We start from the raw sequence: 25,694 nt of genomic DNA, 5'->3' as shown, positions 1-25,694 counted from the left end.
CCAACCCACCCGAGCCGGCCAAGGCAGTCTGGGCCACCCCAGGTGGCAGGTCAGTCCATCCTGAGGACAAACACCACGTGCTGGGCCACGCTGAGCAGGAGACCAGAGCCCAAGAGAAACGGGGTCCTGTGGCCGGAGCCTCCCACCCCCCGGGAGGGAAGGCCGTCGGAGAGCGAGGCATTGACCGGCCCCTCGGTGGTGTTGGCCGCCTCCCCCACCGGAGCCCTCGGGGCCAGCAGCTTGGAGAGGAGGCTGCTGAACCTGCTCACAGTGGTGGCCGCTGGCTCTGGCGACGGGCCCGGAATGGGCGTCGTGAGGTTCAGCTCCTCGGGGTCCACGCAGAGGCCGTCGGAGGAGTGCCCGAAGGCCACCTGGCGGAGGTCCAGGCCAGCCACGGAGCCCGGGGAGGCGCAGGGCACGTCAGCTGCGCGCCCGAAGCTCTCCATCCAGTCCCGCAGCCACTCCAGGCGGCAGTCGCAGCGCCAAGGGTTGCGGAAGAGAAAGAGGTGGCCCAGGAAGAAGCCGGGCTGGAAGGCGGCCCAGGCGAGCATGGTGAGGTGGTTGCCGTTGAGATGCAGGGCCAGGAGGCCGGAGAGGTTCTGGAAGGCGCCCTCCTCCACGAAGGCGATGCTGTTGCGGTCCAGATAGAGCAGCTCGAGCTCGGCCAGCTCGGCGAACCAGGCGCGCGCCACGCGGCCCAGCGCGTTGCCGCCCAGGTTGAGCGTGCGCAGGCGGCGCAGGCCGTGGAAGGCGTCGGCCGGCAGCGCGGCCAGCAGGTTGTCGTTGAGCAGCAGGTGCTCCAGGGAACCGCAGTCGCGGAAGGCGCCGCCGTGCACGGTGCGGACGCGGTTGGCCTGCAGGCTGAGCGAGCGCAGGCGGCGCAGGCCTAGCAGCGAGCTGGAGGCCACGGCCTCGATGCGGCTGCGCTCCAGGTGCGCGTGCGTCAGGTTGGCCAGGCCGCGCAGCGCGCCGGGCACGCGGCGGAACAGGTTGTCGAAGGCGGCGAGCTCGCGCAGGGCGGGCAGCTCGGCCAGGAGGCGCTCGGGCACGCTGAAGAGGCGGCAGGCGGCCAGGTCGAGGCGGCGCAGGCGGCCGAGCGCGGCGAAGGTGCGTGCGTGCAGGTAGCGCAGGTCGCCGTTGTGCGCCAGGCGCAGCTCGGCCAAGCGCGGCAGGCCCTTGAAGGCGCCGGGCGTGATGAAGGACAGGTTGTTGTGGCGCAGCGACAGGCGGCGCAGGGACGGCAGAGTGCCGAAGGCCCGCTCGCCCAGGAAGCGCAAGCCGTTGCGGTCCAGGTCGATGGAGGCCGCCTCGCACGGGAACTCTGCCGGCACGCGCAGGAGGCCCGCGCGGTCGCAGCGCACTGAGCAGCCGCGCTCCACGCTGCTGCAGACGCAGGCGGCCGGGCAGGCGCTCGCGCAGGCGTCCTCGGCGGCCTGAGCGCTGCGCAGGCCAAGGATCACTGCTGGTGCGGGCAAAAGGGAGGGGGTGTCGGGGGAGGGAGGAGAAAAGACAAAAAAGGAGCAGCTGTCAGCCAGAGGGTCGCCCTAGGTCCAATCGTACCTGTCCGCGGGGCAAGATGCACCGGCCTCTCAAACATCCCGAGGAGCCGTATCCTCCAAAGGGCCTCTTTCTACCTCGAAGAGGTTACTCGGGTTTCCTCACGGAGAAAGCCCTCCCCTTTGCTTTCCAGTTCTCTTTTGTGTGTGTGTGTGTGTCTTTTGTCTTTTTAGGGCCACCCGCACCATATGGAGGTTCCCAGGCTAGGGGTCAAATCGGAGCTGAAGCCACTGGCGTACACCACAGCCACAGCAACGCGGGATCCAAGCCGCGTCTGCGACCTACACCGAAGCTCAGGGCAACACCGGATCCTTAACCTGCTGAGTGAGGCCAAGGATTGAACCCCAGTCCTCATGGATGCTAGTCGGCTTCGCTAACTCCTGAGCCACGATGAGAACTCCTCCATTTCTCTTCTTCATCAGCAAAACTCAGCTGGAATCCTGGCACCTGACCTCCATCCTAACCCTCCTCCTGCCTGCATCATGGCTTGTGCTCTCCTAGAATACGGCTCAGAGGACTTGTTGTCTGCATGCCTAGGGGGACCTAGAGGGCAGCACTGTGGCCTATGCTCTAGTCCTGCGCTGCCCACTACCTTAGTCTCTCGCTGCATGTGGCTGTTGAGCATTTGAAATGTGGCTAGCCTGAACTGAGATATGCTCTAAGTGTAAAATACACACCAGATCCCAAAGACTTAGTACCCCCCAAGGTAAAATATCTAATCAATAATTTGTTTTTTGACCACACCTACCCCATGCAGAAGTTCTGGGGCCAGATATCCAACCTGAGCCACAGCAGTAACCTGAGCCACAGCCATGGCAATACTGAGTTTTTAACCACTAGGCCACCAGGGAACTCCACATCAATAATTTTTATATTGATTACATATTGAAATGATGTTTTAGGAGTTCCCATCGTGGCTCAGTGGAAACGAATTCGACTAGGAACCACGAGGTTTCAGGTTCCATCCCTGCCTCACTCTGTGGGTTAAGGATCCTGCATTGCTGTGAGCTGTGGTGTAGGTCACAGACACAGCTCAGATCTAATGTTGCTGTGGCTGTGGTGTAGGCCGGCAGCTGTAGCTCTGGTTCGACCCCTAGCCTGGAAACCTCTATATGCTGCAAGTGCAGCCCTAAGAAAAGCAAAAAAAAAAGGAAAAAAAAGAAATGATATTTTAGATATATTGGGTTAGCTAAAATATTAAAGTCAGAGTTCCCATCGTGGCTCAGTGGAAACGAATCTGACTAGCATCCATGAGGATGCAGGTTCAATCCCTGGCCTCGCTCAGTGGGTGAAGGATCTGGCATTGCCACGAGCCGTGGTGTAGGTTGCAGATGCGGCTCGGATCCCATGTTGCTGTGGCTCTGGTGTAGGCCAGCAGCTACAGCTCCGATTTGACCCCTAGCGTGGGAAGCTCCACATGCCGTGGATGCGGCCCTAAAAAAGATGAAAAAAATTTTTAAATATTAAAAATATTAAAATCACTGTCAATTGTTTCTTTTTTTTTTTTTTTTTTTTTGGCCTTTTCTAGAGCCGCTCCCACGGCATATGGAGGTTCCCAGGCTAGGGGTCTAATCGGAGCTATAGCCGCCAGCCTACACCAGAGCCACAGCAACTTGGGATCCGAGCCACGTCTGTGACCTACACCACAGCTCACAGCAACGCCGGTTCCTCAACCCACTGAGCAAGGCCAGGGATCAAACCTGCAACCTCATGGTTCCTAGTCAGATTCGTTAACCACTGCACCATGACAGGAACTCCTAAATTGTTTCTTTTTAACTTTTTTATTGGGCTGCTTAGAGAATATAAGTATGTGGTTTGCATTATATTTCTCTTGGTGCTACTCTAGTTCCTCACATCATAAAAATTCAATTCCTAAAAACCCCCACTGGGTAAATTAAGCTTCATGAAGAAAGGAGCATTAGGGAACAGGTTGGGAATGGAAGTAAAGCCAATCTTTTTTTTTTCTTTAACAGTCAGTATAATTAAGCCATAAGGACAACATACTAAATATCAATGACCTTCTTACGCATCTCAAAAGAATAATTGTGGACACTGTGTGGTTAATTTCCATTCATCAGCTCCTGCTCTCTAGAGACTTTTTTTTTTATATCATCGTAGGAAGGACTGGTGCTTATAAATTAATTTTGTTCTGAGCATTTTTTCTTTTTTTGGCTGCACCTGTGGCATGTGGAAGATCCCAGGCCAGGGATTGAACCCGTGCTACAGCAGTGACCCAGGCCGCTGCAGTGACAATGCTGGATCCTTAATCTGCTGTGCCACAGGAGAACTCCTGTTCTGATCACTTATATGGAAAATCAGATAAAGACCTCCTGAGCCCTCTGGGTGGCTTGCCACCTGCAGGAGAGCAGAATGGCCTGGCCTGCTTTCATGTGATAGAATCCTAAGCCCTATCTTGAGGTCCAGTGGAAAAGGCAGCATGGAAGATACATGAGTTTTAGTTTCTGGCCAGGAGCAGCTGGCAGGTGGAGTGTGCTCCATCTGAAATTCCTGCAGAAGAGCAAAGATACCCAGATGTAAAACCTGACCACTGCTATTCATCATTTGACCTGTCCTCAGCAGCACTCCCAAATTCCTAGCAACCACCCTGGATTACCATGCAGTCGCTCACACTGTGTACACATTACCCTGCTTTGCCTAGCCAAGCCCTGGTGAGAACCTGAAGGTGTGGCCACACAAGGAGTATGTAGATATGTTTGCTGCTGACTCTGTAGGTTTGCTTAGCTTCCAGTGTCTTTTCAGTATATCTGTTATGGACACTCATTGGGGTTTTTTTTAGCTGCTAGGAAGGGGATGCAGCCCTTTCAGCTTCGGCTAGAGAATACTCGGTCCTTTGAGCAACCCTTCAGTTCTAAACTGTAGCTACCTCGACATTCTTGTGCTTCAGAGACTTGGCTTTTCCCTCTCCCCAAGAACTGTGAACTAGACACCAAGCTTCAGTGTCCAGATACCGAGCAAGATTCTTGGGCCCTGGGCTAAGCTTGGCTGTAAAAAGGGCAGCTGCTGGGCAGGAGAGACACCCTGCTAGAGAGACGGGGCCAAGAATATAACCCTAACTCCAGTCATTAGCAGGACAGAGGCAGAACCTTTTTCTTTTTCTTTTTTCTTTTTAATTTTTTTTGTCTTTTTGCCTTTTCTAGGGCCACTCCCGAGGCATATGGAGGTTCCCAGGCTAGGGGTCGAATCGGAGCTATAGCCACAGCCACAGCCACAGCTACAGCTACAGCAACGCCAGATCTGAGCCGTGTCTACGACCTACACCACAGCTCACGGTGACACCAGATCCTTAACCCACTGAGCGAGGCCAGGGATCGAACCCGCAACCTCTTGGTCCCTACTCGGATTTGTTAACCACTGAGCCATGACGGGAATTCCAGCAGAACCTTTTTCTATCGACTCTTCCAACTGGGTCAAGCAGAGGCATCCGATTTCCTTACAGATAGTCCTTCATTCTATTCTCTTCCTCTTTCTAATTAAGAGAAGTACACCCTCAACTATATGACTCATGTTTCTACTCCACAATAGCTAATATTGTTCCAGGCACACTGGATGGCTCTGTGAATGTTTGCAGAATTAAATGGAATGGATGTCTTCCTCTGTAACAATCCCTTCTGGAGGAATGTCATTTATTTTTAAAACTTTGTCAGGGAATGCATGGAATTATGACAAACAGGATACAATTTGCTTGTAAAATTCAAGATACCAAATTTTTGGCTCTTTGACAGCCAGTTTAAAAAAAAAAAAAAAAAAAAAACAAAGACATGCCAGAAAGGTGAGGTTGAAGCTTTTTCTTGTATATCCTTTTTACCTTGTAAATTTTGAGCTATGTGAATGTATTACCTATTTTACAAAATAGATTAAATCATTGGGAGTTCCTGTCATGTCTCAGTGGTTAACAAATCTGACTAGTATCCCTGAGGACGCAGGTTCGATCCCTGGCCTTGATCAGTGGGTTAAGGATCCGGTGTTGCCGTGAGCTGTGGTGTAGGTCACAGACACCGCTCAAATCTGACGTTGCTGTGGCTGTGGTGTAGGCCGGCAGCTCCGATTTGACCCCTAGCCTGGGAACCTTCATATGCTGCGAGCGCAGCCCTAAAAAAGAAGAAAAAATTGTTTTTTAACTTTGTTTTGTGTGGGGGTTTTTTTTGCTTTGTTTTGTTTTGTTTTGTTTTTGCTTTTTAGGGCTGCACTGGCAGCATGTGGAAGTTCCCAGGCTAGGGGTCAAATCGGAGCTGCAGCCGCCAGCCACAGCCACAGGCACGCAAGATCCTTGCCGTGTCTACGACCTACACCACAATTCACGGCAGATCCTTAACTCACTGAGCGAGGCCAGGGATTGAACCTGCATCCTCATAGCTACTAGTCAGGCTCATTCCTGCTGAGCCATAATGGGAACTTCCTTTTTTTTTAACTTTAAACACTCAATATGTTGTCACTATTAGAGACCTAATTTCAGCCTCTGAAACTTTAATAGCCATTAGGAACAACTAATTTACTGGATTATTTAGTCAAATTTAAGTTAAATCAACAAAATCTCAGAACAGACAACTAAACTCCAGTGTTGGTTTACTCAACATGAAGACTAAGTATATGCCTAGTGATCCAGAAAGACAGGGCACCAAAACAAAATTTCTGAAAATAATAACATATTTAGGTGAGCTCTGTTTGTAATAATACAGACTAGCTTGTATCAGACTAATATTCCTGCTGATTGCTAGTGTAAACTCTGGAAAAATATTTTTAAAAAATCATTTGAATATGACATTGTAAATCAATTGTACTTGAATTTTTAAAACAAAATCCTATGAAGGCACTGGAGAGAAACCAAAACAGGCTACCCGAGTAGATACAACCCCTTTTTGTTTTGTTTTGTTTTTTGTCTTTTTGCCTTTTCCAGGGCCTCACCTGCGGCATATGGAGGTTCCCAGGCTAGGGGTCTCATCGGAGCTGTAGCCACCGGCCTACGCCTGAGACACAGCAACGCGGGATCCAAGCCGAGTCTGTGACCCACACCACAGCTCACGGCAATGTCAGATCCCCGACCCACGGAGCAAGGCCAGGGATCCAACCTGTGTCCTCATGGATACTAGTTGGGTTCGTTAACCACTGAGCCACGATGGGAACTCCTCTCTCAGGGCATTTTCAAGTCTACACTGCACTCTGGGAGTAGAGCCTCAAGCAGAAAGCAAGACTGTTACTGGGCTGAGAAGTGAGAGGTCAGAGTATACGGTGGCTGGAAGTTGAGAAGGGAAACCATGAAAAAGAAGGAGCCACAAAAGAGGAGCCGCAAAATTGGCACATAGGCTCGCCTTAGATCTTTGTTTAGTCCTAAAGTGCATGTGTGGGGGGTGACTCCAAGGAGCCGAGAATGGAAGGCCAAGAAGTAAACAGAGATTTCGGCAATTTCCCACTAATGGGAAACAGATTAGGAGTCTAGGGTCCACTAAGTTAGAAGAGCTTATAAAATACCTAGAGCTTTCCATTGAAAGACCAGAGGGCCACACCTTAGGAGTAAAGACCATTCCCCAGAGCCAAGGGCAAAACCGAATTAGGCCTTTTCCCAAAGGAAGGCTGAAATCAAGCCTCCCATATGTCAAGGTGATCTGCCAGTAGTTTAACCGAATGCCAGAAGGAAATTCATCACTCTTCAAAGGGAGATAAGAGAATCTGGAGTTTCTACAACTATTATCTACAATATCTACTCTACGTCAAATAATACTAGATATGTGGAGTTCCCTTCGTGGCTCATTGATTAGTGAATCTGACTATGAACCATGAGGTTGCAGGTTCCACCCCTGGCCTCGCTTAGTGGGTTGAGGATCCAGCATTGCCGTGAGCTGTGGTGTAGGTCACAGACGCGGCACAGATCTGGTGTTGCTGTGGCTGTGGTGTAGACCAGCAGCTGTAGCTCCATTTAGCCCCCTAGCCTGGGAACCTCCATATGCTGTGGGTGCGGCCCTAAAAAGCAAAAAACAAAAATAAATAAAAGAAAAAATCCAGACCAAAAAAAAAGAAAAGAGTACATGCTATTTGATTCCTTCACAAAAAAATTCTAGAAACTACGGATTGGTCTTCAGTAACAGATCTGTGGTTAGCTGGGGATGCGTAGGAAGGCAAAGAGGGGCAGAAGGGAAGAATTATAAAGGGGCATGAGTTTTGGGGGTGATGGACATGGAATATGTTCATTAGCTCAGCTGTGCTGATGGTTTCACAAGGGTACACTTTAAATGTTTAATTTGTTATATGTCAATATGTCAATTACACCTCAATAAAGGTGGTTTTTTTGCTTTTTTTTCTTTCTAGGGCTGCACCTGTGGTATGTGGAAATTCCCGGGTTCAGGGTCAAATTGCAGCTGCATTTGCTGGCCTACACCACAGCCATAGCAATCTGTGACCTACTCTGCAGCTGATGGCAATGCTGGATGCTTTAACCCACTGAGTGAGGCCAGGGATCAAACCTGCACCCTCAGGGACATTAGTCAGGTTCTTAACCCACTGAGCCACAATAGGAACTCCAATAAAGCTGTTTTTGTTTTTTGGGTGTTTTTTTTGTTTTGTTTTGTTTTTGCTTTTTGCTTTTTTTTAGGGCCATACTCGCGGCATATGGAGGTTCCCAGGCTAGGGGTCGAATCAGAGCTACAGCTGCCAGCCTATGCCACAGCCACAGCAACACCAGATCCAAGCCACATCTGTGACTTACACCACAGTTCATGGTAACGCCAGATCCTTAACCCACTGAGCGAGGCCAGGGATCAAACCCAAAACCTCATGGTTGCTAGTCGGATTCGTTTCTACTGCACCACAATGGGAACTCCTAAAGCTGTTTTTTTTAAAAGATTACCATTTGTGTGTGTGTGTGTGTGTGTGTGTGTGTGAAAGAGAGAGAGAAAGACTTGGATATAGAATATTTTGAAGACTACTTCTATGAGTGAAGAATAATGAAAAGACAGATGATTTGAATGCTTCACAAAAGAATGTATTAAGTAGACTTTAAGCATAGGAAAAGAACCTCTACATCATTAACTATTAGGGAAGTGCAAATTAAAACTACAATGAGGGAGTTCCCTAGTGTCTCAGTAGGTTAAGGATTCAGTGTTGTCACTGCTGTGGCGTGCGTTCAGTCCCTGGCCTGGGAACTTCCACATGCCGCAGGTGCAGCCAAAAAAATAAAACAAAACTACAGAGTTCCCACTGTGGCACAGTGAAAACGAATCAAACTAGTATCCATGAGAATGCAGGTTCAATCCCTGGCCTCAATCAGTGGGCCGGGGATCCAGCATTGCCATGAGCTGTGTGTAGGTTACAGGTGTGGCTCAGATCCCGTGTGGCTGTGGTATAGACCGGCAGCTATAGCTCCGATTCAACCCCTAGCCTGGGAACTTCCATGTGCTGCAGGTGCTGCCCTAAAAAGCAGGGAAAAAAAAAAAAAAAACTACAGTGAGGTTTCCCTACACACGCGCACATCAGAATGGCTGGCCCCAAAATGTTGGTGAGAATGTAGAACCGCTGGATTCTCATCATCGTCGATGATAATAGAAAATAGTTGAATAACTTTGGAAAACTTTGGCAGCAAGTATTAAAACTAAACATAGGACTATGACTCAGCAATTCCTAGGTATTTACCCAAGAGAAATAAAAAAAAAAAAAGTCCACATAAAGACTGTAGAAGAATGTTCATAGTGACATTCATAATAGATCCAAACAGGAAATTACCCAACAGTAGAGCAATAAATTACAACCTATCACACAGTGGAATACCACTCAGCAATAAAAAGGAAGAAACTACGGACACAACAAAAACATTATGTTGCGCAAAAGAGACTTGACACAAGACTACATACTATACAATTACATGTATATGCAGTCCTAGGACAGAGCTGCTGGAAGTGGCTCTGGGAGCTCAGCAGAGCAAGGCCTGCAGATGTATTCAACCCTCAAAGCCAATGACAAAAGAAACTTCCACATAGGGAGATACAGGTAAGTCATTCTGGCTTATACATGAGTTAACCTGAATATGATGCTAATTAAAAGAGCCTCTTTGTGGCCCATGAAATATAGATTATTTATCTGCTTTAGCTATTTAAGAAAAGGGCACACTTACTGAGAAGTAAAGAATGTCTATGTTAAAAATAAAGATTAGGAGTTCCCTTCATGGCTCAGCAGTTAACGAGCCCAACTAGAATCCATGAGGATGCGGGTTTGATCCCTGGCCTCGCTCAGTAGGTTAAGGATCTGGCGTAGCCATGAGCTGTGGTGTAGGTTGCAGATGAGGCTTGGTTCTGGCGTTGCTGTGGCTGTGGTGTAGGCCAGCTGCTACAGCTCCGATTCAACCCCTAGCCTGGGAACCTCCATATGCCGCGGGTGCAGCCCTAAAGACGCCCTTCCCAGGAGTTCTGTGTGGCTCACTGGGTTAAAGATCCGGTGTTGTCAGTCCTGTGGCGCAGGTTCAATCCCCAGCCTGGGAACTTCTGCATGCTGTGGGCTTGGCCAAAAGAAAAAAAGACTCATTCCCAGGCGCTAACGCCATACTGTCTTTCTGTGTACCTGCGGGTCTGTCTGTTTTGTTGTTCTTTTGAGACCTTGAAAAAATGTAACCTTGACTTTAATGTTCTTTGTTCTGACAAGATATAAAACTGTGCTCAAAACCCTGCTTCTCTGAAGTAGTTTCTCAGAATAACCTGGGAAGTAGGCTTCCGGGCTACTCCTCTGTTTGGCTCAAATAAAACTCTTTTTTCTATTCTTATTATTGATTTTTTTTTCTTTTTACGGCTGCACCTATGACATATGGAAGTTCCCGGGCCAGGGGTCAAATCAGAGGTGCAGCTGCAGGCCTACACCACAGCCACAGCAACACTGGATCCTTAACCCACTGATTGAGGCCAGGGCTCAAACCTGTGTCCTCAGAGAGACAATGTCAGGTCCTTAACATGCTGAGTCACAATGGGAGCTCCTTGATTGTTTGATCAGCAATCTTGTGCAGCAAATATGCACAGGACAAGAGATTGGAAAGTGTGGTACTGCACGTTGTCAAGGTGATACAAACATGTCTAATGCTATTCAAATTAATCATAGTTTATGGGTTTCTTTTGTTTGTTTGTTTGTTTTTTTAGGGACACACTCATGGCATATAGAGGTTCCCCAGACTAGAGGTTGAATCCGAGCTGCAGCTGCTGGCCTACACCACAACCACAGCAGGGAAGGATCCAAGCCGCATCTGCGACCTACACCACAGCTCACAGCAATGCTGGATCCTTAATCCACTGAGCAAAGCCAGGGATTGAACCCACAACCTTATGGTTCCTAATCGAATTCGTTTCCGCTGCACCATGACAGGAACTCTGGTTTCTTTTCTTCTTAGAACAACCAACTTTTAATAAGTATTTGCTCAGGGTAAATCTTGCTGCATATATTATTTTTCTTTCTTTCTTTTTTTGTCTTTCTAGGGCCACACCTGTGGTATATGGAGGTTCCCAGGCTAGGGGTCAAATAGGAGCTGCAGCTGCCAGCCTACGCCACAGCTACAGCAACACAGGATCCGAGTCGCGTCTGCAACCTACACCACAGCTCTCGGCAAGGCTGGATCCTTAACCCACTGAGCAAGGCCAGGGATCGAACCTGCAACCTCATGGTTCCTGGTCGGATTCATTAACCACTGCGCCACGACGGGAACTCCCCCAAGTACCACTTCTAAGAAATAAAATACCCCACTCAGAGCCCCATGTGTCTCTGCAGCCTCCTCCCAGCCACAGTTGTCTGGACCACAGGTGAACATATGAGCTTAGCAGAGCCTATCAGATTCATTCCTTCCCTGTGAACATGGAACCAGAAGGTGAGATCATGTGACCAACCTGTGTAGCACCGGGACTGGTGTTTGTTCCAGAGCCACGTGCAGGTCAGTCCTGGGCAGCAGGAGCCAAGGGCAAGGTGAGGAAACTGGTGTGCAGAGAGAGGCCTAGATCAGCCATGAGAATCCCAGAAAAGGAGATCAGGGAGAGGGGGAAGCTCCTGGCCAGCCCTTTAGCTCCCATAAAGCCCAGCTACAGCTATTTCTGTGACATTTCCATGTTTCCATTTCAGAAACCCACTCAAACCATCTGTGTGGAACAGTGGATTTCTGTTACTTGCGAACAAACCATCTCTGATTGTAGTGGGCATTTGATAACCTTTTCTGGCTACCCAGCACCTTTGAAGCACTGTGCATACGTTTAGGGAATCTCCTACATTATAAGTCCCGCGTAGAAGCCAAAAACAAGGGAGTTCTCGTTGTGGCTCAGCGGAAACAAATCCGACTAGGAACCATGAGGTTGTGGGTTCGATCCCTGGCCTCGCTCAGTGGGTTAAGGATCTGGCGTTGCCGTGAGCTGTAGTGTAGGTTGCAGACATGGCTCGGATCCCGCGTTGCTGTGGCTGTGGTATAGGCCAGCGGCTACAGCTCCGATTCAACCCCTAGCCTGGGAACCTCCATATGCCGCCGGAGCAGCCCAAGAAATTGCAGAAAGACAAAAAAAAAAAAGTTACAAGGTGTAGCACAGAGTTACCATATGCCCTAGCAGTCCCATTCCTAGGTGAAAGTAGGTGTTCTAACAAATACTTGTGCATGAATGTCCATATAGCACCTTTCAAAATAACCCAAAAATGGAAGCCACAAGTGTTCATCAACAGACACATGGATAAACAAAATGCCACACGGTGGAATATTAATTTGCCATAAAAAGGAATGAAGTACCTACACATGTTTCAACGTGGCTGAACCTCGAAAATATCGCGCTAGGTGAGGAGTTCCCATCGTGCCTCAGCAGAAATGAATCTGACTAGTATCCATGAAGCCTCACTCAGTGGGTTAAGGATCCGGTGTTGCCATGAGTTGTGTAGGGCACAGAAGTGGCTCGGATCTAGCGTTGCTATGGCTGTGGTCAGTGGCTACAGCTCTAATTCGACCTCTAGCCTGGGAACCTCTATATGCCGCAGGTGCGGCTCTAAAAACGCAAAAAAGAAGTTCCCATCGTGGCTCAGTGGTTAACGTATCCGACTAGGAACCATGAGGACGCAGATTCAATTCCTGGCCTTGCTCAGTGGGTTAAGGATCCGGTGTTGCTGTGGCTGTGGTGTAGGCTGGCGGCTACAGCTCCGATTCGACCCCTAGCCTGGGAACCTCCACATGCCACCGGTGTGGCCCTAGAAAAAAGACAGAAAGCCAAAAAATAAATAAATAAATAAATAAAAATAAAATAAAAATACAATTAAAAAAATAAAAACGCAAAAAAAATATATTAAAAAAAAAAACCCCACACATTATGCTACGTGAAAGCAGTCACACAAGGCCCCGTGTGCTTCCATTTATATGAACCGCCCAGAAGAGGCAAATCCATAGAGACAGAAAGTGGATTAGGGGTTGCCAGGGGCTGGGGGAAGGAGAGTGGGGAGTGACTGCTTGATGGGCACAGGGTTTCCTTTTAAGGTGACGGAAATGTCTTAGAACTAGAGGGGATGGTTGCACAACACTGCGAATGGACTAAATGCCATCGAAATGTAGGCTTTAATCTTTTGATTTTTTGACCACCCCACAGCATATGGAGTTCCCGGGCCAGGGATCAGATCCGAGCCACAGTTGCCACCCGTGCCACAGCTAGGGCAACACCAGATCCTTTAACCCACTGTGGGAGGCCAGGGATGGAACCTGCGTCCTGGCACTGCAGAGACACTGCCAATCCCATTGTGCCACAGCAAGAACTCCCCAAACTGTCCGCTTTACGTTGATTAATAGTTAATTTTATGTGAAAAAGGGGGGCAAAAGTTACAAGATGTCCCTGAATTGGGGGAAATACCAGAAATGGAGCCCTGCCTCTGTGTTCTGACCCAGGGTACCGGGCAACCCCCCAAACTGCAGGGGGGCAACGATGACCAGGCTCAGATGCCCGCAGAATGATGTCTTAATGCAGACCAGCTCAGGGATTTCTCCTTCATAGGTCTGCAGCTTTCAGAATATGTGATTTTTTGCCCCTGGAGGTTTGCTAGGGCAACAATTACTCATGGAGTTTCCAACCACAGATGGAGTTTGAAGTGTTTCTTCATTCTCATCGTCTGCAAAAGACTTGGGCCTCAGGAAACCAAAATAGCAAGGGAAAATATGGTCCATTTTCTGGATTCAGCAAAATCTCAGCAGCCACCTTGGCCCTAGAAGTCATTCCTTTCCCATTCCTGGTAAATGCGATCGCAATTGCTCCTCAGACCAAGCCCCAGGACTGGATTTGCAGAACCAACTGGGCTGGGGGAGGCAGACATGCCATGTTGGGGGGGGGGCAGTGGCCTCTGACCACACAGTCACCCTAGAACTTGCTTCTCACATCACGATGGTACCTTCTGCGACAGGAAAGACAGGATCAGGGATTCACACTGCAGCTGTGCTGGCCAGTGTGCATCGTGCGGGATGGAGGAATCAGTTCATCTTCAGAGGCGGGGTCTGCTGATGGCCTCCCAGGCCTGGTGGAACTCAGGATGGAGAGCTGCCCCAGCTGAGGAGAACACTAGGCCCCACAAAGCCCTAAGTATAATTGCCCTGAACTAGAAACAATTTAAATGCTCAACAATAGGGGAATGGATAAACAGACCAGGACACCCGGACGAGGGAACACTACTTGGCAATCAAAAGGAACGAGCTACCAGAGTTCCTGCTGTGGAGCCGTGGTAACAAACCAGACTAGTATCCATGAGGATGCAGGTTCGATCTCTGGGCCTTGCTCAGGGGGTCAGGGATCTGGCATTGCCATGAGCTGTGGTGTAGGTTGAAGATGCGGCTCGGATCTGGTGCTGCTGTGGCTGTGGTGTAGGCTGGCAGCTGCAGCTCCGATTCAACCCCTAGCCTGGGAACCTCCATATGCTGCGGGTGTGCCCCCCCAAAAAAAAATGTTTGCCAGTGGAGTTCCCACTGTGGTGCAGTAGGTTAAGAATCCACTTGCAGCAGCTCGGGTTGCTGCGGGGACGAAGGTTCAATCCCCAGCCCAGCACAGTGGGTTAAAGGATCTAGTTTGCCACGGCCGTGGCACAGGTTGCAGCTATGGTTTGGATTCAATCCCTGGCCCAGGAATTTCCACATGCTGCGGATGCAACCATTAAAAAAAAAAAAAAGGGAGTTCCCGTCGTGGTGCAGTGGTTAACGAATCCGACTAGGAACCATGAGGTTGCGGGTTCAGTCCCTGCCCTTGCTCAGTGGGTTAACGATCCGGCGTTGCCGTGAGCTGTGGTGTAGGTTGCAGATGCGGCTCGGATCCTGCGTTGCTGTGGCTCTGGTGTAGGCCGGTGGCTACAGCTCCGATTCGACCCCTAGCCTGGGAACCTCCATATGCCGCGAGAGCGGCCCAAAGAAAGAGCAAAAAGACCAAAAAAAAAAAAAAGAATGCTTGCCAATTTATAAAAATTGGGTTGCTTCTTATTGGATTTGCTGAGTTTAATATATATTATGCAAGACCTTTATCAGATATTGTAATGGTTCCAATCTGGGCAGTTTTGCCCATTCAACAAGCCATCCCTTATTAAGCACTTACTATAAGACCCTAGGAGTTCCAGTTGTGGCTCAGTGGCTAACAAATCCGACTAGGAACCATGAGGTTGCGGGTTTGATCCCTGGCCTTGCTCCGTGGGTTAAGGATCCAGCATTGCAGTGAGCTGTGGCATAGGTCGCAGACACGGCTTGGATCCTGCGTGGCTGTGGCTGTGGTGTAGGCCGGCAGCTGTAGCTCTGATTCGACCCCTAGCCCAGGAACCTCCATATGCCACAGGAGTGGCCCTAGAAAAGACAAAAAGACAAAAAGACAAAAAAAAAAAGACCCTAGACACAGTGAGGTGAATAAAACACAAACCCAGGCCCTCTTTAAAGACTCCTGGTTTATAGCAAGCTGATCGTGGAGAGCCCTGGAAAGCAAGATAAAAAAGGAGGCTCTCGTGCCGTGGGCAGCCGGAGACCCTGAAGGAGCTGCCATGAGGGGGAGGGGGGAAGGCACATCCAGGAGATCCTCCAATTGGGAGACTTTGTTTCAGTTTTGCCCCAGATTTACCCTGCCATGAGCGAGCCACTTCTGATTCCACCAAGACCTTGTTTTGTCCAGCCGATTTGGTCATTTTTCTCCAGCCGGGGAGGTAGAGTCCTACCCCTGCCTGCTTCTCTGGAACATGTCGTCCGTAATCCTTGTGACGTGTCGACAGAGTAATATGGTCTGTGCTGCCGCGTGCATTTTAAATGAAAGCACTGGGGATGTGGAGAGGGTCATTAATTTTAAGTGCATCTATTGTTAGCAAATGATGTCACACTGCTCAGCTCTCCAACTTGTCACAAGAAGTCTGCCCATATTTCGGGTTTTTTGCAGCAGGGACAGTTCCTGTTTGGCAGCACGCGGGCTATGAATACTGTCTGCTTTCCGTGAGGAACGGGAGTGCTCTGGGTACATGTTTAAAATAAAACTGGCTCTCAGGAGCAAACATTCTGTCCCCATGAGTCAATCAAACTTCATATCCTTTCTAGGTAGGAGAAATGGCAAGGAACTGGTTGTTTGTAATCATATAAATGTCAACCTCTGTCCTTTAGAGGCTCCTCCAGCTAGGAAGTCATGTCCTATTTATCACACTGTTCCCTGCACCTCGTTCTAATTTGTGTGTGTGTGTGTGTGTGTGTGTGTGTCATTTACTTATGGAGTCTGCCATTAAAGAATGTAAGTTTCTCAGGGACAAAGCCTATGCAGTTATAGCTCTCATGATATCCCCTGAATGTACTGAAGATACTGTGTGTACCTGTTAATTCACTGAGCAGAGCAAGTTCTACTTTTTTTTTTTTTTTTGTCTTTTTCGGGCCACACCTACAGCATAGGGAGGTTCCCAGGCTAGGGGTCCAATTGGAGCTGTAGCTGCCAGCCTACCCCACAGCCACAGCAACGTGGGATCCAAGCCGCAGCTGCAACCTACACCACAGCCCATGGCAACGCTGGATCCTCAACCCACTGAGCGAGGCCAGGAATCGAACCTGCAACCTCATGGTTCCTAGTCGGATTGTTTCCGCTGCGCCCCAACGGAAACTCCAAGTTCTACTTTTGTAAGAAAAGAGTAAGAAAATTCTATTACTGCCATTTTGTAGAACTATCGGGTGACATTTTCTCTGCCAGCACTGCAGAGAGGGGTCTATTACCGGGATAGTTAGCATCTCAAAAATGACATTCACCTGAGGGTCAGAAAACCGGTTCTTTGTGTAAATCACTTACTGCAGAACTTAATGGGGGGCCTTTTCCATGGGCTGTCTCGGTTAGGTTGGAACAGCTGGAGCTGGAGCAGTGTGGGAAAGAACTGGGGATGGGTCTTCTTGCTACATGAAAACCCATATAGCATTAGGACCAAAAACACTTGGGAAAATTTTCTAAATATCTGTAATCACACAATTCCACCATGATATTTTTCATGTCATCGTCTTCCTTTAATATGATTTCTTTAAGGGATTTTTTTTTTTTTTTTGGTCTTTTTGCTCTTTCTTTGGGCCGCTCTCGCGGCATATGGAGGTTCCCAGGCTAGGGGTCGAATCGGAGCTGTAGCCACTGCCCTACGCCAGAGCCACAGCAACGCAGGATCCGAGCCGCATCTGCAACCTACACCACAGCTCACGGCAACGCCGGATCATTAACCCACTGAGCAAGGGCAGGGACTGAACCCGCAACCTCATGGTTCCTAGTCGGATTCGTTAACCACTGCGCCACGACGGGAACTCCTAAGGGATTTTCTTTTAAACTAAATGAGCTTAAAATAATGTGATTACAAAACTACTGTAGTTTTTGGTGATTATACCAATGAATTCATATCCAAAATGAGAATAAGAGAAGCACCAAGAGGTTATTTCATATATTTGGCTCAGGAGTTTTTGTTTTTGCTTTTGCTTGTTTACAGCTGCACCTGGGGCATATGTAAGTTCACAGGCCAGGGGGCGAATCGGAGCTGTAGCTGCCAGCCACAGCCATGACAGAACCGAGCCACATCTGTGACCTACTCCATAACTTGCCACAATGCCAGATCCTTAACCCACTGAGCGTGGTCAAGAATCGAACCCGCATCCGCATGGAACTATGTTGGGTTCTTAACCTGCTGAGCCACAAGGGGAACTTCAGGCCTTTTTTGGTTTTGTTTTTTGTTTTTTTGCTTTTTAGAGCTGCATCCGTGGCACATGAAAGTTCCCAGGCTAGGGGTCTTTTAAACAAACAACCCAAAGCAACCCCCACTGCCTGCTGTTTTCTTTCATTCTCTGTCCCCTCCCCATGATCACACCTTAACTGAAACCTAATCAGAAGAATTGTTGTCCAGATACAGCTTTCATGGAAGCCACCTGAAACCCATGCTTGTTGGGTAGAAGCCCTGGGGTTTCCACACATCTTCCAACTCCTGCACCCACTGGCAGCTGCCTTCTATGGGACAGAAGGAGGGGCCTCAGAACTCACCATGCAGCAGCAGGACCAGCATCCCGTAGCCTTTCATGCACCTGGTGGCTTAGAACCACCCAGCTGTGGGATCCCTACCTGTGGGGAGAGAGCACAGGTTACCGGGTACCCAGGAGGGATCCCGCGAGAACCAAGTCACTGGGCCCCTTTCTACACCTCTACTTCTTCTTTTTTTTTTTTTTTTTTTTTTGCCTTTTTGGCATATGGAGTTTCCCAGGCTAGGGGTCGAATCGGAGCTACAGCTGCCAGCCTACACCACAGCCACAGCAACACAGGATCCGAGCCGCATCTGTGACCTACACCACAGCTCACGGCAACACCAGATCCTTAACCCACTGAGTAAGGCCAGGGATTGAACCTGCGTCCTCATGGATGCTAGTCAGGTTTGTTAACCGCTGAGCTGCTACGGGAGCTCCTCCACTTCTTCTTGAATGCCTTGCCTTTCCCCGCTTCTTCTCCACACACATTTCTCCCCACCATCCTGGTGCTGGTTTAAGAGAAGCCAGGAACAGCAGCCAATCAGATGCTCCCCCCACACTGACAGCTTGGATCCGTTTGGAAACCCTTCATCATTCTAAACCAGCAACTCACATGGACTCACTGACAACCCAGCAAGGAAACGGACAAAGAGGAAACCACTGCAGAGAAACATTAGTGAATAGTTTCCAGATGACACTTACCATCCTGGGGGTCTGTCTTATCCCACTCCTCCTCCTCCGAGGCGCCCTTCAGCTCTCCCAGCCCATCATCCATCTCCCAAGTCAAGCAGCCACAGACGCTAAAAATGGTCTGACCCAGAAGTCAGGGGGGAGGGGCGGGGAGAAATAGTTGCTTGTGCAGGTTTGAGTGCTTATTTTTCTTTCTCCAGATTTAATGGCAGGAAAATCCTGTATCAGAGGAGGATTAACAGAGATGAAAAAATGTGTCTGCCTTTTGAATCACCAAAAGCCAGTGACAGATTTTGCTGACACACCAATCAGCTTTATCCCCAGGCCTTGGCTTCTCCATCTGCCTGGCCCCTTTCTCTCCTTAAACCCTCCACAGACCCCGCCTCCTGCCCTGACCCCAGCCCCAGCCCCAAGTAATTTGCAGCTAGAAATTGGCTTCCCGCCACCCAAAAAGCATTATCAGCATTTTCACTAAGGACACGTCATATAACTAGGAGAGGTGGGGAAGGGACAAAACAGCTTAAAATAACGGTATTTTCCTGAAATGCAGGCTGCTGATTTTCTTTCTCTGTGGAATGGTTGACGGTAGATGATCCAAAAACAGACTGGGGGAGTTCCCGTTGTGGCTCAGTAGAAACGAATCTGACTAGTATCCATGAGGATTCGGGTTCCATCCCTGGCCTGGCTCAGTGGGTCAAGGATCCGGCGTTGCTGTGAGCTGTGGTGTAGGTTGCAGATGTGGCTTGGATCTGGTGTTGCTGTGGCTGTGGCGCAGGCTGGCGGCTGTACCTCTGAGTAGACTCCTAGCCTTGGGACCTCCATATGTCATGGGTGAGGCCCTAAAAAAAAAAAAACAAAAACGGGGAATCTGAGCTCCTATTCAGCGGGTTAAGAACCGAACAAGTATCCTTGAGTATGTGGGTTCAATTCCTGGCCTTGCCCAGTGGGTTAAGGATCCGGCGTTGCTGCAAGCTACAGCATAGGTCTCGGATGCGGCTTGGATCTGTTATTGCTGTGGCTGCGACGTAGGCGGGCAGCTGCAGCTCCGATTTGACTCCTAGCCTGGGAACTTCCACATGCCACGGTGCGGCCCTAAAAAGAAAAAAGAATGAGGAATCTCAGCACCCCATCCCCATCCCAGGCCTCTGGAGTCAGCCCCTGCACTATAACAAGATTCCTATGGTCCCTAAAATAGAAAACCCTGTTTTAGGGAGGTGGCGGAGGGGGTCTGCTCAAGGTGGTGGCAGCAGTGCGGGTGCCCCCACATTCTTCTGCTGCTGGCCCCGCAGATCCACCAGGCCTGGCTGTAGAGTCTGGACCTCAGCTCTGCTTGGAGCAGGCTCCCAGGTATCCATGGCAACCTGCCATGCCCTGGCTGTCCTGGCCTTGGTGTGCTGGTGCTGATGGGCCAGGAGTCCCATCCCACAACCAAGTTGCAGGGTGTGAGGTTAAGCATCTCAGGCTGCTGTGCCCTGAGGAATTTTTGCTTTCTTCCATGTGGGCCTCAAAAGACAAAATATGGCTGAACTTGTCATAAGCTCTGCTGGGAAGGAAATCATTCTAGGGATGGGGTGGGGAAGTGGGTGGAGTAAGCCCCCCAAATGAAGTCCCTGTTGCCAGGGGTGGGCTCACCCTGCAGAGAGGTGAGTGGTGGGCAGCACTCCCCTTGTGACCAATTAGTGGGGGGCGGGGCCAGAGGGGTGTCCTTGAAGCCTTCCCTCTGAACCTTGGCCCCATGAAGCCTCTGCTCCCCCAGCAGCAGGCCAGAGGCTGAAACCTGTGACCGTGAGAGCAGCCTGTCTGCACCTACAACCCCGGACCACGCTGACTGGGTCCACCTTGCTTTCAGTCTTCTCCAGGCTGGTGGGCCTGTGGCTCCAGGCCAAGGAGCTCCCTGAAGAAGGCCACCTCTGCCTGTGATATCAGACATTTCTCCAGAGTGGGAAGCAGGGAGCAATCAGAAGCCTCTCAGGAGAGAGAGGGAGGGTCCACCAGGCCAGCTAGTACCACTGACCGCAACGGGGACCGGAAAGCTTCGTCTTCAAAACTTCGTTCCCAGGAGTTCCCGTTGTGGCTTAGCGGGTTAAGAACCTGACATAGGGAGTTCCCGTTGTGGCTCAGTGCTTAACGAATCCAACTAGGAACCATGAGGTTGTGGGTTCGATCCCTGGCCTTGCTCAGTGGGTTAAGGATCCAGTGTTGCCCTGAGCTGTGGTGTAGGTTGCAGACACAGCTCAGGTTGCAGACACAGCTCAGATCCCGAGTTGCTGTGTCTCTGGCGTAGGCCAGTGGCTGCAGCTCCGATTCAACCCCTAGCCTGGGAACCTCCATATTCCACAGGAGCAGCCCTAGAAAAGGCAAAAAGACAAAAAAAAAAAAGAAGAACCTGATATAGTATCCATGAGGATGTAGGTTTGATACCTGGCCTCACTTGATGGGTTAAGGATCCGGCGTGGCTGTGGCTGTGGTGTAGGCCAGCAGCTGAAGCTCTGATTCGCCCCCTAGCCTGTGAACCTCCATATGCCGCATATACAGCTATAAAACAAACAACTTCGTTCCCAAGGGGAAAAAAGCAAAGGGTGAGGGGTTGTCACCGGAAGTGCCATTGACTAGCATACCCCTCAGGGAGAAATTTCAGACCGGATCCTGTTATCCCAGTTAGCTGGCTCTCTGTCATGATGCAGTTGGTGGCTGATCAGAGGGACAGGAAGAGGGAGGAGGGGTATGCTACATGAGAGGTGGCCCAGGATGCAATGCTTTGCCTTTGCAGGTGGCCTTCTAGAAATGTTTCCAGCAGCAGTGGGGGTGGGGAGAGGGAGTCGGCAAGCCCTAGTGTTTCTTTGTAATTCCTGCTGCATCAGTTTGGAGGCCGCCAGCTGCAACTCAGCAAGGGGCCTCTAATGAAAGGAAAAGACAAAATTCTTCCTCGGGTTCAGGGGTTCACACTTTAGCGGCCTCCAATAGGCGCCCTCAGAGGGGCTTGAATACGAAACCAGATTTTCTTTCCATTTCTCTGTCCCCAACTCCTACTGGCACACGTGTACACACACACACACCCCACGTGGAGACAAGACCATTCCTCAGGGCCAGCGTGCATGGGTGTGTTCAGCCTGGCCCCGAGTGAAACAAAGCAAGGTGCCTTGTGCTATTAGACAGCAGGCAGGCGGAGCAGGCAAACTCCCAGCAGGGCCCGGAAGGAAGTCAGGGGGCACTTCGTTCCACGCTTTTATTTACAGATGAGGCGCCCCAGGCCCAACTGCGACAGGAAATGTCCTTATGCTTAGTGCAGATTTCCCCAGAGGCAGATCCAGGGACAAGGACACACATGGAAGCACTGGCATGTCGAGCAATCGTGGGAGCGCCAGCAGGAGAGCGGGGAAGGTAGAAATCAACAGTGTTATCAAACTAGTTGGCGCTGTCGACAGGCAGAGCCCAATCCCCTAATCCCGTGGCAAACTCACTCGCCAGACAGTGTGGAGCACCTCTCTCAGAATTCTCTCTGCTGCAGGGCAGGGAGCTGGGGCATTTATCTACCAACACCCACAGGCTGCTCCCACAGGAGAGGAGGGGCCCATTCCTCCTCCAGCAGTCACTAGCTCGCAGGCAAAATTCCTAAAGAGAGTTTCTTTCCAGGCAGAATGTCTTATGAGAGCTGGGAGTATAGTAGTTCAGCTCCCTCAGCTTGGAATTGGTAAAGAAATGCTAGTTGGAGTTCCTGTCATAACTCAGCAGAAACGAACCTGACTAGCTAGCATCCATGAGGACGCAGGTTGGATCCCTGGCCTCGCTCAGTGGGTTAAGGATCCAGCGTTGCCATGAGCTGTGGTGTATGGGTCGCAGACACGGCTCGGATGCTGTGGTGTGGGCCAGCAGTGCAGCTCTGATTCGACTCCTAGCCTGGGAACTTCCATATGGTCAGGGTGCAGCCCTAAAAAGACAAAAAAAAAAGAAAAGAAAGAAAGAAAAAAATGCCAATTACCAAGGTGGCATGGTGTGGGGAAGGGCATCGGGATATATGCCCGATGCAGAGCTGCCCTGGGATGGACTGTAAGGTCCTCATCCTGCTCTTCGATGGGCGAGGCTGCCCCTCAGGGGCTCCACAGTTGGCAGCCCCACCCTACATGGCGCAACGCTATTGGAGGTACAGCCTGTTATTTCGGAGGACGAAGATTCACCTCCAGCCTTTTTACAGGGTGGTCACAGTTCACAGACATTCCGACCCTGGATGGCTGGTCCTCAGACCTTCGCTCTTTTCTTTCCCCACTTCTCCACCTGCTGAGACCCCAACCTTCCCGGCAGGCTTGGCACAAGGGCTACCTCCTAGCCCCTTCTTGGCACCCTCCCACCTTGCCTGTAGGCATTGGCCTTGCCCTTCGTAGAGTTCAGATGCTCCAGGGCTGCATCCCCATAACGCCTGGCAGGTACCACCCTCAGACTGGGCAAGATGGACGCTGGGGAATCAAGGTGCCAAGGATATGCCCACCGGGTTTCGGATACCTGGGACCTCAGAACTCCCTGCCCAACAGATTCTGAACCTGCTTTTCTTAGTCTGTCCTCCTGGGGGTGGAGGGTGGGGGGCAGTAGACTGTGCCACCACTGTCCACAAGTGGCCTCTTAAAGGGCAGTGGGAAAGGGTCCTCCGGGTGTGGGGTGGACACAGGTTAGGAAGAGCAGGAAGCCACGCCACAGCCCTTGAGCTGGAGTTACTCTCTGTGCCACCACGTTCTAGCTTAGAATGTGGAGGAATACAAGAATTCCAAACTTGAACCTGATCTTCCAGATTGTTATTTTTATGTAGGTGTATCTGTCAAGGTAGGAGGATAGAATGCATTTTATTTAAGAGTTTGTTAGCTTGATTTATAACTTTTAAATACTTAGACACATGGTATGTGGTCCTTGGTGTGTACACTTGCCCCAGGTTTTACAAACATCAGGGGTGAGCCTATGTTTGGCACGCAACAGCGGTGCACAAGTGTTTGCTAACGAAGCCCAAGTGCGAATGGGGGATGGGGAGCTACAGAAAGAGGACTGGGGTGTGATAGCCTTGGCCCCTGGCCCAGCCTTTTTCTCTGACTCCACAGTTTTAGGACAGACACCCTCACTCCCCATGCCTTACAGTACGTGAAACTATTCCAGAATCTAGTCCAGACCAGCATTCTTCAAGTTGGGAAAGTGAGGCCCACAAAGGTTAAGTGGCCTGCTCCCCAGGGTGACAGTTAAATGGAAGTAGAGCTAGGACCCAGTCCTCCAGCATCCCAGTTCCTGGGTTATTCTGGGGCCCTAGTAAGACAGGGACACGATCGATCGATCCCCATCTCCGTGGCCACCCCCACTGGGAGAGAGCCACCCCCATACTGCCAGGCACCCCTAAACTACCTTGGCTGAACCCAGTCTGTGGCTAAAGCACCCAACTCCTTTGTTCTCTATGAGAGAACCACCCTGCTTCTCCCATCCTTTCATTTCCACCTTCCAATCGAAACCCAGCTCCATGGGGCCCGGTTCTGGAACTGGGAAGAGGAAAGGGGCGGAAAAACTCTGCCTTCATTCCGCTGACCTCCGGAGGAATAGTGTCGCCCCAACTACAGGCTGGGGCACAGAGGAGGTGCGGGCTCGCGCCCTCTTCCGTCCCCCCCCCCCCGGGGGGGACGGGCGAGGGAGCAGGGTGCGCCACCGCGCTAATGGAGGGGCAATCTGGATGTTTCGGCCCAGCCCTCCCTGGACCCCTCCCTCCCCAGGCGTCAGAGAACTAGTTCAGCTCGCTAACCCCGGTTAGCAACCACGCGTGACACAATGGTTTTTTACCCTTAGGGTCACGTCCTTGCGAAACCTCTGCAGCTCCTGCAGACGTCCGCCGTTCCCGGCCCCACCCTTTGGGGGCGAAGAGGCGGAGCCGCCGGGCGCTGAGCCCCGCCCCCGAGCAGCCCCGCCCTGCCCAGCGCAGTCGCCAGGGGGCGCTGAGGCTCTGGAGCCCGGGCGGGGCGGCTCCCAGGCCGGGGGCCCCGCCCATTCCCCCTCCCCCCGTCCCCGAACGCCACTCTCTCCAGCTCCGCGGGGCGGGGCGGGGCCGGGAAAGTACCAGGGTGCGTCTGTGCCGGAAACGTTAGTCACGCACCTGGAGCCGCAGAATATCCGGCTGGAAGGGATGCCAGGGCGAGGGCTTGACCTGCCAAAGGTCACACCGCGGGGAGGGTCTGCCAGAGCCTTGCCCTCCTGACCCGGCCATGTAGCTCTGATGGTCGCTGACACCCTGTTTGTTCATCTGTAAGTGAAGAGCTGGCTTAGGGTCCCTTCCTGCTGTGTCACTCAACAAACGCTGCCCAAAGATACACCTCCTCAGAGCCTCTTTTGAAATCATGGCTCTTTACATTGCATCAAAACTAGGTCTCTTCTCATCTCTCGGAAAAAGAAACCAGAGCTCCTTGAAGAAAAGGCTGCTTCCAGGTCTGAGGCAGGCAAAGTACAACATGATCCTGGAACATCTTATTATGACAGAAGAGAGGACATCAAAGATATTTGAGTAGAAAGAAAGTCGAGTGGTTCCACTGGCCAAAGCTGGGACAAGCATCAATAAGAATAGTGAATGTAATGAGTTGAAACGCATCAAATGAAATAAATGTATTTGTTAAATCTATGAGTTTATAGTGATTTGTGAAAAACTCTCATCAGTAGACGGTGGAGGTTACTAGGGCACTATTTTGAAAGGTGATAACTAAAAGGAATTTACCTTGTCTTTCCTTTATGGGCTGTATTTCAAGGTAATTAAATATACCAGTTGAGAGAAAGTTTTTCCTAACAAAAGAATCACAGCTAGGAGTTCCCTTGCAGAGTGGGTCAAGGATCTGGCATTGTCACTGCAGCAGCTCAGTTTGAGCTGTGGCACCTCGTCAACCCTGGCCCACATGCTATCGGTGCGGCCAAAAAAGAATCACAGCTAGGAGTTCCCTCATGGCTCAGTGGTTAACAAACCCAACTAGTATCCATGAGGATG

At 50.5% G+C, this 25,694-nt stretch overlaps 1 protein-coding gene across 1 annotated transcript; it reads right to left on the bottom strand.

The window, feature by feature from the left end:
* NYX (nyctalopin) lies at window positions 1–24,950 on the bottom strand. Its single transcript, XM_047764995.1, has 4 exons — window positions 24,509–24,950; window positions 18,719–18,925; window positions 18,039–18,116; window positions 1–1,462 (listed from the first exon to the last, which is right to left on the bottom strand). Exons 3-4 carry the CDS (start codon window positions 18,073–18,075, stop codon window positions 51–53), a joined length of 1,449 nt encoding a protein of 482 aa, XP_047620951.1. The 5' UTR covers window positions 18,076–18,116; window positions 18,719–18,925; window positions 24,509–24,950; the 3' UTR covers window positions 1–50.
* Between the last annotated feature and the right edge of the window lie 744 nt (window positions 24,951–25,694).

Source organism: Phacochoerus africanus, chromosome X, assembly GCF_016906955.1.
Source record: "Phacochoerus africanus isolate WHEZ1 chromosome X, ROS_Pafr_v1, whole genome shotgun sequence".
NCBI classification, from domain to species: domain Eukaryota; kingdom Metazoa; phylum Chordata; class Mammalia; order Artiodactyla; family Suidae; genus Phacochoerus; species Phacochoerus africanus.
This window is presented reverse-complemented; position numbering and strand designations above follow the sequence as displayed.